The sequence below is a fragment of the Rhinatrema bivittatum genome, chromosome 4, assembly GCF_901001135.1.
Source record: "Rhinatrema bivittatum chromosome 4, aRhiBiv1.1, whole genome shotgun sequence".
Classification (NCBI taxonomy): Eukaryota; Metazoa; Chordata; class Amphibia; order Gymnophiona; family Rhinatrematidae; genus Rhinatrema; species Rhinatrema bivittatum.
Window position 1 is genome coordinate 426,626,616 of NC_042618.1, and position 13,523 is coordinate 426,640,138.

Below are 13,523 nucleotides of genomic sequence, written 5' to 3' on the forward strand. Positions count from 1 at the left end.
TCATATATGTTTTAAATAACTCGAGAGGTGCAATACTTCTGATAACTGGGAAATTTATGATCCTTAAATTTAATATTCTCATAGTATTTTCAAATTTCTCCATTTTCTTTTCCAAAGCCAAATCTGACTTAATAATATTCTGTTGCATATTTTCCATTTGCACTATTCTTTTTACATGATTTTCTATCTTTGAGTTAAATGTAGTAATCAAAGAATGATTAATCACCATGTGATTCTTGGCTTCCATGGTTGTCATAGTTAATGTTTTTAATGCGGCTTCAATGGCCTTCAGTGCTGACCAAACATTACCTAAAGAAATTTGTTCAGGTTGGCCAAGCTGAATATTCATAGTCACAGAGTCTGACTGACCCTCCCTCACCTCCCCAGAGATCCCCGGCAACTCCATACTCGTAGTTGTTTTCACAGGTCGCGTCTGACTCTCTTCTCCATGAGAGCCAGAACTCTGTTCAGAGCGGGTGCTTCCTCTTCGTGGGGTTCCGCCTCCTTCTTCCCCAACCTCAGTCACGAGCCGGGCTGTCTCTCCAAACGCACGTTGAAACTCGCTTTGGGTCTCTGTTGTTACCGGAGGCACCTCTGTCTGTACAGGATGTGCCAGTCTAGTCGGCTCGCCGGGGCTCAGAGTCACATCCAGGGTCAGAGGGGACTGTGTTCGCTCCAAAACAGCCCCCTCAGCGACCAGCCCCTCCGGCGTTCTAAGTACTCCTTCGGGGAAGAAGCCCTCAATTCGTCGCTGGAAGGGGGTCTGTTTCGGGTAAGCCAGACAAAGCTCCCCTAACGTGCACCTTCCTCTTAGTATGAGGCATATTATTTTCCAACTTAGAATTGTTTTATGTGTAAGACGACGAGAGCCTCCTTCCTCTGCGTCTTGTCAAGCGTACTTCTTGCCCCCTCCCGGCAGCTCTCTTCTTACCGGAGTGACACGGAGAAACCATAAAAGCGTCTGAAACCTGATGCATGAACTTCAGGGTATAACTGTGTCTGATAATGTCGAGAACCCACTAATCAGAAGTAATTTGTTTCTACCTCTGATAGAACAGAGAAAGACATTTGCCTATTTTGGTACTGGAGGATGGACCCCCAAAACTTTATTGCAAGGATCTAGAAGCCCCGACTCCTGAGGTTCCGTCCTTCCCTTGCTTCTTTGCGCAAAAGGACTGAAACTAAACAAAGGAGCAAGACCTCTGACTCCCCCAGGGCTTTCCCTGGCCGAAACTTTCTGAAGCCATGAAATCTTCCCCTAGAGGAGGTGGATTGCGCAGAAGACCTGATCCTCAAGAAGTCGAGGAATCTTCGAATCTCTCCAGGCTGTGGCCATCTTCTCTAATTTGTCACTTGAAAGGTAGCTTCATCAAACTGGACTTTGAGATGGCATCTGTTGACCACTTGTGTAATCAAAGCAGATGACAAGCCACCACCACAAAGGTTACACCCCGAGCCTCAGTGAGCGCCAAATCATAGCCTGCATCTGCCACAAAGGCTGCTCCAGATTCAAGGGAAGGAACTTTGTCTCCCAATTGCTCCTGCACCTCCTGAAACAAACTCTAACCTGCCCGTGCCACAATATACCAGCATATGGAGACTTGAAGATTAATAACCATAGCCTCAAAGGCTAGCTTCAGCATTGCTTCTATTCTCCTAACCTGAGAATCCTTGAGGGCTGTGCCACCTTCCACCGGAATGGTGGTTCTCTTAGTAATTGAGCACACTAATGCATCTACTCTCAGGAAATGAAACTGCTCCTTCACCTGGAGATCTAGGGGATAGATGGCTACCAAGGACCTGTCCCTTTAAAGTCAGCTTCAGAACACCATTCCAAATCAATTAACTTCTGCACAGCGTCATGCCGAGGGAAAAAGCAAGGCACTTTCCTCAAAACTAACCATTATAGGATCTTTAGGAAGTTTAGCCGGGTCCATTGTCTCCTTCTTCAGCTGCAGTATGTGCAGCAACTTGGAAATCAAGGCCAAAAATTCATCCCTATGAAACAGACTTAAAATAGACCTGTGGCCTTCCTTTTTTGGGAGGAATCTCTCCTTCCTCTAAATCTCTCTCCCCAGAGCCAGCCCTAAAGGACAAATCCATCCAGAGAGTCTTCTAACCCTCCATGATCTTGCTCCTCCTCCTGTTCCCAGTCTCCCTATTTAATTCTATCATGTTCTTATCCCATGAAGAGAGGGAACCTGGAGGGGCAGAATATTTCTTACTTTGGGCTGCCGGGGAATCCAGGGTAGAATTAGAGATGCGAACCAAGCACAGGGCCTCCTGTGTTATACAAAAGGTTTGCAGACATTTAAAATACTCTATTCATGAAAGAGTGGATAAATTCATCCCCAGCACCAGAGCAGCAGGCAAGGCTATGCTGGAACTCATTTCTATGGGATCCAGAGAAACAGGGAAAGAGAAGGAAGATTTAGCTCTTCTCTCTCTAAGAAGGCCTCAGATGCTTTCCCCCCTCCTGCTGGGGGGAGGGGGGGTGGTTCTTCCACCAGTTCCATAGTCTGGGACTGAGACTCTCCTGCTAGCGTAAATTCCCTTGTGCTGTCCTCCCCTGGGCCCTGGGGCATTTATGGCACAATTGCAGAGGATTGCACAGACTTCATGGCGCCATCTTTTCTCCCTTGCACCACGCATTTCTACATGCAACACCGCAAAAATGCAGGCAGTGCTTTCTCTCTCTCTGACAGAGCTTCTCCTGCTCAAATGCGCTGAAATCACTGTCCCTGATAAGCTCTGCTCACTCTTATCCGACAGAGCTCCAATTGGTGCAGCGCGCAGTCAGGCCACTTTTTTTTTTTTTTGTTCACCTGGCCAAGCACAGCAAATTTTAAAGCTCCCCGAAGAAGGAGTACTGTAACTCCGAAACACTGCAGTGTCGGACGAACCAGGCATCGCTGCATTGTGGATGCCTGGTCCGTCCATGGAGAATATATGAACTTTTGTATACATGACCTATGATTAGAAATTCCTAGCGCTTCAAAGGGCTTCATCAAAAGCCGTAACCAGCAAGTGGCGCTATATGACGGTCGCTGTATACAAACCCAAATATATTTGATATAAGCCCCTTGACATAGCAGAATCTTTCCCTTTACGTTTAGTTCATTTTTTCATGCAATATTTTGGGTATTAATTTATTTCAGAGACAGAATACCAGTGGGCTGATGTCAATAAGTGAGGATATGTAAGTGACAGCAGCAAGTTTGTTAATCTCTGTCTCCATCTGATGGTTGGGGTGTATAACCCAGTTGTATGGACTGGCCTGCCTGAATGAAGAGGAAATAATGATTTACCTGATTAGCATCAGCTGTGGTAGAAAGGATTTTATGTTATTTGTATGTTTTAAAATTTTTGTTTTATGACTTGTTATTGTTTTGTTTATTTTTGTGAGCTGTGCATATTTTGGTTGTACACTGCTTTGGACAATTCTTTCAGAACTGATAAAGCAGTTAATTAGATTTTTTAAATTAAATAAAGGAAAATTGGTTCTTACCTAATTTTCGTTCCTGGAATACCACAGATCAATCCAGACAAGTGGGTTTTGCATCCCTACCAGCAGATAGAGGCAGATCAAAACTTTTCAGACACTGCTACATAATTGAGAGTGCCATCTGCAATCCTTCAGTATTGATCTGTACCCAAGCCAAGATGAACCCTGCCAACTAACTCCCCTTCCAAGACGAGCAGGACAAACAAAAATTAGAACTCCTAAACTGGAGCCTTCACCTCCAACAAAGGAACTCTAAAACTCTCTTAAACTCTTCTGCTCTATCTACAATGCAGAAATCCAGGTCTTCGAAACTAAAAACAGGGATGGGCCTCTGGACTAATCCTGTGGTATTCCAGGAATGAAATTAGCAGGTAAGAACCAATTTTCCTTTCCTGTACATACCCCAGATCAGTTCAGACAAGTGGGATGTATCCAAGCCCTCCTACTTTGGGCGGAATCCCAAAAGACCGGCTCGCAACACACCTTCACCAAATAAAGCCTCTTCCGGCACCTGAACATCCAAACAGTAATGCTTGGTAAAAGTATGAAGCGAAGACCACGTTGCAGCACGACAAATTTCCTGCACAGACAGTAACTGACACTCTGCCCAAAAAGCCACTTGTGCCCTGGCAGAGTGCACATACAGTCCACTTGGAATTGCCCTACCTTTACAGATATAGGCCAAGCAGATAGCCTCATTGAGCCAGCATGCCCCCGAAGCATTAGAGGCCTTTGCACCCTTCTTTATCCCATTAAACAAGACAAAAAGATGATCCGATTGCCAAGAATTGTTAGTGATCTTAATATAATGCAACAGAGTCCAATGAACATCTAATAAGTGCAATTCCCTCACATGTGGTGACTCCACCGACACATGTCAAAAGGCGGGAAGCTCTATCACCTGATTCAGGTGAAAAGAAGAGACAACCTTTGGCAAAAAGGGACCGTACCCAACAAAACTCCATCATTTATAATCTACAGAAACTGATCCCTATATGACAAAACCTGAAGCTCTGAAATCCATTTGGCCAAACAAATTGCCACCGGAAGATTCTTCAAAGAAGCTCAAAGGGAAGAGCACACAGCCCCCGCAGAACTAAATTAAGGTTCCAAGCCAGACTCAACCTGCAGACCAGAGGCCTCAAATGTTTTGCCCCCTTCATGAAATGAATTGTAATGCAATCCCTTGGTCAAACTGTTCTGCAAAAAGGCCAAGATATGAGGAACTTCTACCCGCAAAGGGTTGACACTTTCCTCCTCAAACCACAATTCAAACACCTTCCATACTTGGACATAAGCCACAGAGGTGGAAGGTCTCCTACCCTGAAGCAACATAGCAATCACAGCTTCCAAATAGCCCTTCAGACGCAATCGCCTCCTCTCAAAAGCCAAATCGTGAGACAAAAGCGATCCACTCAATCTGAAAATATGGGCCCTTGACAAAGAAGCCCTTGCAGATGACCAAATCAGATGGGCCCTTCCCCGGCCACTCCGGGGTGACAAGAACCACTCTTCCTAGGTGCTACTCTTCGTTGCAATGCTCGACCCACGAAAGCCCCAGAGGAAACACAGCAGAATTTGTGTGGGCCATGAGAGGACCAGGACATTGACTCCTTCAGATCCGAACTCTCTCCTGCGCCTGAAAAACCACTCTGCCTTCACATTGAGGTGCGAAGCCATCAGGTCCAACCGAGGTATTCCCTACCTGGACCGAATGAGATCCATGGCATCTGAGGACAAATTCCATTCCCCTGTATCCAATTGTTGACTGCTGAGACAATCCGCCTGCACATTGTCTACTCCAGTCACATGGGACATTGCCAACTCTTGGGGCGATTCAGTAAAGCCCGCTCTCCTGGCGCGCGCAATTCTGTATTTAAATTAGGTGGTGCGGTAGAAACGGGCAAAAGGAGGCGCTAGGGACACTAGCGCGTCCCTAGCGCCTCCTTTTGACCCGGAGCGGCAGCTGTCAGTGGGTTTGACAGTTTTGCCGGCGTCAGTTCTCGAGCCTGCTGACAGCCACAGGCTCGGAAACCGGACACTGGCAAAACTGAGCGTCCGGTTTTCGGGCCGACAGCCGCAGGCCCATTTTAAATTTTTTTATTTTTTTTTTACTTTTTTTTACTCTTCGGGACCTCCGACTTAATATCGCCATGATATTAAGTCAGAGGGTGCACAGAAAAGCAGTTTTTACTGCTTTTCTGTGCACTTTCCCGGTGCCGGCAGAAACTAGCGCCTACCTTTGGGTAGGCGCTAATTTCTTAAAGTAAAATGTGCGGCTTGGCTGCACATTTTACTTTCTGTATCACGCGGGCATACCTAATAGGGCCATCAACATGCATTTGCATGTTGACGGTGCTATTAGGTGCTGCGGGTTGGACGCGCGTTTTCCGCCCCTTACTGAATAAGGGGTAAGGGAAAACGCGCGTCCAAGGGCAGGTTAACAGTGCGCTCCATCGGAGCGCACTGTACTGTATCGGCCTGTCTGTGAGGTATTGTTCTGCCCAAAGAAAAAGCTCCTGGGACTCCTGAGCCATCCAGCGACTCTTTGTCTTGCCCTGATGATTGATAGATGCCACCGACATTTCATTGTCAGAGAAGACCCGCACAGTCCAACCTCGGATCTGCAAAGAAAGGAAGCCAACATTCTGTGAACCACTCTCGTTTCCAAACTATTGATAGACCAGGCTGCTTCCCTTGCTGACCACTGACCTTGAGCCGTTAGCCCTAGTCACTACCACCCAATCCTGGAGTTCAAGATCCACCCCTCTCTCTCATTTTGTGATGACACAGCCACCATGAGAGAGTGGACCTGGCACCTCCCTGAAGTGGCAAAGGCGGGTAAAACTCTTTTGACAACTGACTCCAATGGGACAGAAGAGACCGTTGCAAAGGCTGCATGTGAGCAAATGCCCATGGAACTAATTCCAGCATAGAAGCTATAGACCCCAGGACTTGCAAATAATCCCAGACCCTGGGCACCGCCAGTCGAAATAGCTACCGCTCCTGAGACTGTAACTTGTTTGCCATCTCTGAGTTAAGGAAAACCTTCCCCAAGCAAGTATCGAAAACGTCCCGTCCCCCCCCCCCCAGGTATTCCAAGGACTGTGACAGAAACAAACTGCTCTTCACTAGGTTCACTACCCAGTCCAGAGAGCATAACATACTCAGAACCCCTAAATCGACTGCCAGCACTGCAACTTCAACTTTGCCCGGATGAGCCAGTCATCCAAGTATAGGTGTATCAGAACTCCTTCCCTTCTTAGTGCCACTGCTACCACCACCAAGGACTTTGTGAAAGTCCTTGGCGCAGTTGCCAGGCCAAAAGGAAGAGCTTGGAATTGAAAGTGCTCCCCTAGCACCACAAATCGTAGAAACGTCTGATGGTCTGGATGAATAGGCATATTCAGATAAGCTTCCATCAAAGCCAACAACGCCAGAAACTCCCCTTTGCGAACCACAGCTACCACTGTTCGCAAGGTTTCAATGCAAAAACATGGCACCCACAGCACTGCTTTGACCTTCTGCAGATCCAGAATAGCCAAAAGGTGCCTTCCTTCTTCGGAACCACAAAGTAAACAGAGTACCTTCCCTGGCCCCATTCTTGTGCAGGAACTGGCACTATAGTTTCTAGGCGCCGCAGGCACTGCAATGTCTCTCGCACCACTTCCCTTTTGATGCAGGACACACAACGAGACACCACGTCAGGCCTCTCTGATCAGGAAAGAAAATTCTAACACACAGCCATCTCTTATCACCTCTAAAACCCATTGATCTGTCGTGATCATGATCCACTCCTCGTAAAAGAGGGTCAATCTCCCCCCGACAGCATCCTTGGAGGAATGGAAAAAGCTGACTTCATTGTGAGGCCTAACTTCCTCTGGTCCCGTGAGCAGAATTATCGAGGGCAGGCCTAGGCGCCCCTCGAAAGGACTGCTGCCTCGCCAAACCGTGCCATTGCGAGAGAGACAAAACATTTCTATTTGAATGGAATCTCCTCACATTCCAAAAACAAGATTGAGGTGGAAAATTCTTCTTGCCAGGCTTATCCTCCAGCAACTTGTTTCCCTTTGATGCCCCCAATTGCTCTAGATCTTTCCCAAACAAAAGCTTATCTTTGAAAGGGAGATTACACAGCTGTGACTTGAATCACACATCCGCTGAGCAATTACGTAACCACAGGAGCCGTCAAGTTGCCACTGTCGAGGCCATGTTCCTGGTTGATGTCTGAAGCAAATCATACAGCTCATTGGCCACCCCAGCCTCTAACTGAATTGCATGCTTGGCCTCAGCCGCCGAACAGTAGTCCTTTTCCTATTTCTTCTGCACCCAGCATAAGTAAGCTTGCTGTATAAGGCTACTACAAACAGCCTCTAAAAGGCTTAAGGCCGACACCTCGAACATCCTCTTTAATTGGATCTCCAGCTTCCAATCCTGAGCATCCTTTAAGGTAGCTGATCCCATTACTGGAATGGTCATCTTTTTGGTCACCACCGAGACTGAAGCATCTACCTTCGGCAGCATCAGGAGCTCCAAGGTCTCCTCTGGCAAAGAATATAACTTCAACATGGCCCTGCTTACTTTAAGAACGGCCTCCGGAGTATTCCACTCCTGGATTACCAACTTCTTCACCTTCTTAGGTAAAGGAAAGGTCTTCAAGGGACCCCGTAGTCCATTCAGAACTGGGTCTACCCCTTCATTGTCCAATTCCTCCTGCAGGACTTAGATCTCTAGCTCATCCAAAACCTAGGGGATGAGAGGGCGTGACTCCTCCTTTTGGAAACAAGCGGACTAATCTGGGATCATCCCCTTCCACTACCGGAGTCTCCTTGGGATCCAATCGATGCTTATCCGCCTGTCGAACATTGTCCTTCTGATGATCCCTGGGTCCCTCCACAGGATCATCTTCATGAACCTCTGAGGATTCTCCGATATGCTAGAATCCAAAAAGGACCCTTCACCCTCGCCTGAAGGCCTTCCAAGGCCCAAACGATGGAGCAGCCCACCTGAATTTCCTGTGGACTGCTCCCTATGGACTTTCAGCAGGCGCTTACGCTTTTGGACCAGTGGCCGCTTTCCTCCTGCTCCCCGTCTGACTAAATATGCCTTATGCAGGAGGAGAACAAAATCTGCAGAAAAGGCCTCAGAATCACTGGATTCCCCAGCCATCCCCTTCTTCAGCAGGTTCCTTCACACTCCCCCGGTCTTCAGAGGCATCCTGAACCATTGGGGACAGTGGAGGTGGGGAATCTCAGGCCTCCTCAGTATCAAGCTGGCTCCCTAGCATGAAGCGACAAAATAGCCACCGCCATTTCAGCATTCTGCAAGGCCTCCTTGCCAGCACCCGAGGATCAAAGTTGCGAACGCTTTACTCCGTAGGCCTGACAGGATTTGCCATGCTCTGCAGCTGGCACCATGCTCCTACATGCTCCACACGCGTGCACCATCAAAACAACCACGCTGCCTCTCCGAGCCCTCCTGGACCCTGGTTGCCCAAACGCGGCCACCCAACTCACCCTGACAACTGCAGAGCCACTGGGACAAGAATGCTAACGTGCTCACAGCTCCTCTCAGCCCTTATTGATTGCCTCTAATTGCTCTCTTTTTTTTCTTTTAAAAGACAGAGATTTAAAAAATAAAAGGCAGAAAAGAGGGGATACTTCCCTGTAACCTGTAGCCAGGAACAGATGAGTGGGCTTCAGAGCAATCGAGGGAATTAGGACCCCTGGCTATTCAGTCCTCTGGGATCTTTGGGCCGAGACAACTAGGGATATCCAACTCCCCACTCGCCTGGCTCTACCTAAGGGATGGTCCATGAAGGAACCTAGAATCTTAGGGAGCCCAATCTTCCTACTTCTGTACTTAATTCTTCTTTATTTTTTTTTTTCAAGTCCAGACTGCAGGTTTGCACCTCTGTCATCTGCTGGAGCCAGAGAAATACTGAAGGACTGCTGATGGCACACTCAGTTATGCAGCAGTGTTTGAAATATTTTTCCCCGCCTCCCTCTGCTGGTAGGGATTCAAAACCCACTTGTCTGGACTGATCTGGGGTATGTACAGGAAATAAAATCCGTGGTCTGAAAATTCTTGTCCTCAGTGTAGCTAAAATATGCACACTAGTGAACAACATGTGGAACTTGTAGTTGCACTTAGGGAAGGAACTCTTGGGATAACGATTTTGGTAGAACTAGAAAATAATATTCATGGATTGTATTTTCAAGTCTATATGTGTTGCAAAATCTAGCCACAGAAAAAGCAGGTGCAAAGGACCACAGGTACTCTATACCTGTGGCAAGTTTTAAAGGGAATGCATACAGACTTTACCTTTGAAATCTGGTGCAAAATCAGCAGTTAAAAAGCACCCATAGACTTTGCAGCAAAATGAGGAGTGTGAAAATTGGCCTCGTGAATAATCTACAGACATGTTTCACAAGGATTATAGCTCCCATGAGGGCTTTACCTGCGGAAATGGAATCTTTGAAAATTGCCCATCCTGTGTGTGAGTAAAATTGTGTGCAAAGTGTCCATATGTATTCAATTTTACTTGCGGTGAAAGGAGGCGTTCCTGGGGTCAGGACTGGCGGGGAGCTGATAATACATGCTTACTTTTGAATTATCTAAAGTACCAGCTTATTTTTAGGTGAAAGAAGTACCTGCACAAAAAGGAGGTGTGGATTTGTGAAGGTGTTTTTTCTTGGGCAATTTTCAAAGAGAAAGGTTTCCCTCTGAAAAGTGATGCAAGGTCTACAGGTAAAAAATACTTGGCAAAGTTGCACTACTGTGGGAAGTCTGAAAATTGCCCTCCAAAAGAACATATTTGGCCAGCAGGTTTCATTTCTAGGCTGCCATATGGCTAACAAACTTGAAAAAAACAGATGCCCTTCTGCTAAATGTAAATTACCTTTGCGTATTCAAACATGCGCAAATCGGTGTACATATCCAGGGCCCGATTCTCATGGCCACTCTTCTTGTACAGTTTAGCGGCTTCATAGAACTTTCCCTGGTACGCGTAAACATCTGCCAGAAACAGGTCATTATTGGTGTCACCACGCTTCTTCCTCTCCTGGAACAATGAGAACAGAAAGCACTCTCCACAGCTGCAGGCCGGAAGTGAATTACAGAAGATGCAAATAGCTATTTATACAGCAAAATCCCAGGTGTGCTGCCTTTGTGCCCTAATGTAAGCATTATAGGAGAGGGATTTGTTTCAGTATCATAGGGACCACAGGCACTGCTGGTCTCATATAAGGCTGATGTGATAAGAGACCTTGTAGGATGCTACCATTCCTGACTACATTATTAGCAAAGACAGACTGAGGCTACCACACTTAGCATGAGAAGATGGAAGGGGAGAAAGGACAGGTTATCTCTTCCATTTCTCTCCTACTCTACTCCACTCCACCTCTTCTCCTTTCCATCTCTTTCTACTCCTTTGCCTGTAAAAACTAAAGAAGGCAAATGTTATTGTATGTGCAATTTCCAGAACAGCTGTTTCAGTTTATATTAAAGAACAGTTGCTAATTTAAAACCAAAGAATAAAAATGTGGCACAAAGAAGAAATTAGCAAGAGCAAACACAGGAAAGAAAGTAGATTTACATAGGTAGACTACAAGGAGTGTAAATCCTCTTTGGAGTACATAGGATTCATTACTGGACCACCAGAATATAATGACAGTTCTCATTTTACAAGCATCTTACAAAGTATCTAAAATTATCAGCATTTTTGCTAAATTACGTATATGACTCGTTTACATTTGTTGGGGGTAATTTTCAAAATCATTTACATGCATAAAATGAGGTTTTATGCGCAAAAATAACTGTTCTAAATAGGCCCAGGCTCAGTAAGCATAAACAGGACACGCATAACCAGTTCTGTTTACTTTTACATGCACTGAGGAGAGGTGTTGTGGGGGCAGAGTCAGCACTTATGTGCTTAATTTTTTATTTTAGAAAGTATGTACATAAGTGAAACATTAAGTTACACTCTCTGAAGTTTATGTGAGGGAATATATGCGTGCACTTGGTCAATATCCAAATATTTTGAAAGCAAACTTGCACACAAAAGTTTGCTTTCAAAATACTGGGAAAATTGCATGAGTGTAATATACTAAACACACAGATTTTACCCCATGTATAAATCCACCAAAATAATCATGTGTTTTCTACCAAAAACATATCTAACCTTTATGGTGTGTGTGTGATGGTGGGGTTTTTTTTATGTTTGTACTTTCAGAGATGTGAGAATTGCCTTAGTGAGGTAAAATCCACACACAGTGTTAAACACCACATGTACTTTTTATTTGCAGTGAAAACGGGAGAATGATTCTGAAATTACTGCATGTACTTTCCAGCATGTAGTTTGTATCTGCAGTGTGATCCTGTGGGGAGCTTCCCTTTGAAAATGAGCTTGCAAGACTGTGGGTACTGGCATGCTGCTCTGAGGGACTGAAGACTGCCCCCTCAAAGTGAAGCCTTGAAATTTTATTTGGATATTAATTAAAAAAGGACTCATAAAAAGGACATACCTAGATAGAGGAAAATTGATTCTTACTTGCTAATTTTCGTTCCTTAAGTCCCAAAGATCAGTTCAGATGAATGGAATTTTCTCCTCAACCAGCAGATGGAGACAGAGAACAAAAGCTTCACTGTACCCATGGTACATACCCAAACAAATTTATATTAACAACAACCAATAATAACTACCCCCACTTCCAAACAAACAGGGTACAGTAATCTCCAGACTGGAATACACTGGAACAAAACACCTGACATAATTACACATAGGCCAGAGCGGTCTTTCAAAAATTAAGGAGGGACTCTGGACTGATCTGTGGGACTTAAGGAATGAAAATTAGCAGGTAAGAACCAATTTTCTTTTTCTCTTTGCTCCCAGGTCAGTCCAGACAAATGGGATGTACCCAAGCTTCCCTAAACTGGGTGGGATCCTGAAAGACCCGCTTGCAACACACTCTCAACAAATCCATCTGAGTCTGGAGCTCGAACATCCAGCTTGTAATGCTTGGTAAAAGTATGCAGTGAAGACCAAGTCGCCGCCTGACAGTTCTCTTGTGGTGGAACTAACTGACATTCAGCCCAGGACATAGCCTGCGTTCTAGTAGAATGAGCCCTCAGTGCCTCTGGAACTGGGACCCCTTTGCAAATGTAAGCTGAAGTGATCGCCTCTTAACCTCCAGGGATAGTTGCCTTTGATGCTCTTTCTCTCTTGCTATGCCCCCCAGAGGGCACAAATAGATGGGCCATCTTCTGAAAACCACCTTCAAATAGCGTAAAAAGATCCGACGAGCATTCCAACGAATGACGTTCCTGGGGATGAGGAGTTGTCGACCCCAAATTCCCAAAAGCAGGCAATTCCACCGACTGGCTCAAATGAAAAGTGGAGACTACCTTTGACAAAAAAGAAGGAACTGTTCCAAATTATACCACCTCATCTGTGAATTGGAGGAAAGAATCTGTACAAAACAATGTGTACAGCTCAGAGATACGTCTTGCTGAACAGACAGCCACCAAAAAGACTGTCTTTAATGTGACATCCTTCAAGGATGACCTCTTCAAGGGCTAAAAGGGTGCCTTACACAAGGCCCATAGAACCAAATTAAGGTTCCTCGGGGAAATACCCATCTCACCGGAGGATGCAAGTGGCTTCACTCCTTTAAGGAAATAAACTATGCCTGGATGTGATGCCAGAGAGGAACTATAAACCTTCCCTCTGTAACAGGCCAAAGCTGCTACTTGTACCCAAAGGGAACTCAAGGCCAGACCCTTTTGCAGTCCCCTCTGCAAAAGGAGATAATCCAAGGAATAGATGATAGAATGAGTGATACCCCTGCACGAGACACCACTCCTCAAATACCTTTCAGACTTGTACATAAGCCAACAAAGTTGAGGACTTCCTTGCCCGAAGCAAAGTTGCAATAACCTCTTCCAAGTACCCCTTCAATCTCAACTGTCTTCACTCAAAAGCCAGGCTGCAAGACAAAAGCGATCCGCCAGTTCCAAG

General features: G+C 45.8%; 1 protein-coding gene across 3 annotated transcripts in view; it reads right to left on the minus strand.

Moving 5' to 3' along the window:
* The window catches only part of IFT122 (intraflagellar transport 122), a 335,375-nt gene that overhangs the window by 164,938 nt on the left and 156,914 nt on the right, over window positions 1-13,523 (minus strand). For all 3 annotated transcript variants that reach the window (XM_029601417.1, XM_029601416.1, XM_029601414.1), the window contains one exon: window positions 10,407-10,568. In XM_029601417.1, coding sequence (XP_029457277.1) covers window positions 10,407-10,568 — 162 coding nt within the window. The remainder of the gene's footprint in view (window positions 1-10,406; window positions 10,569-13,523) is intronic.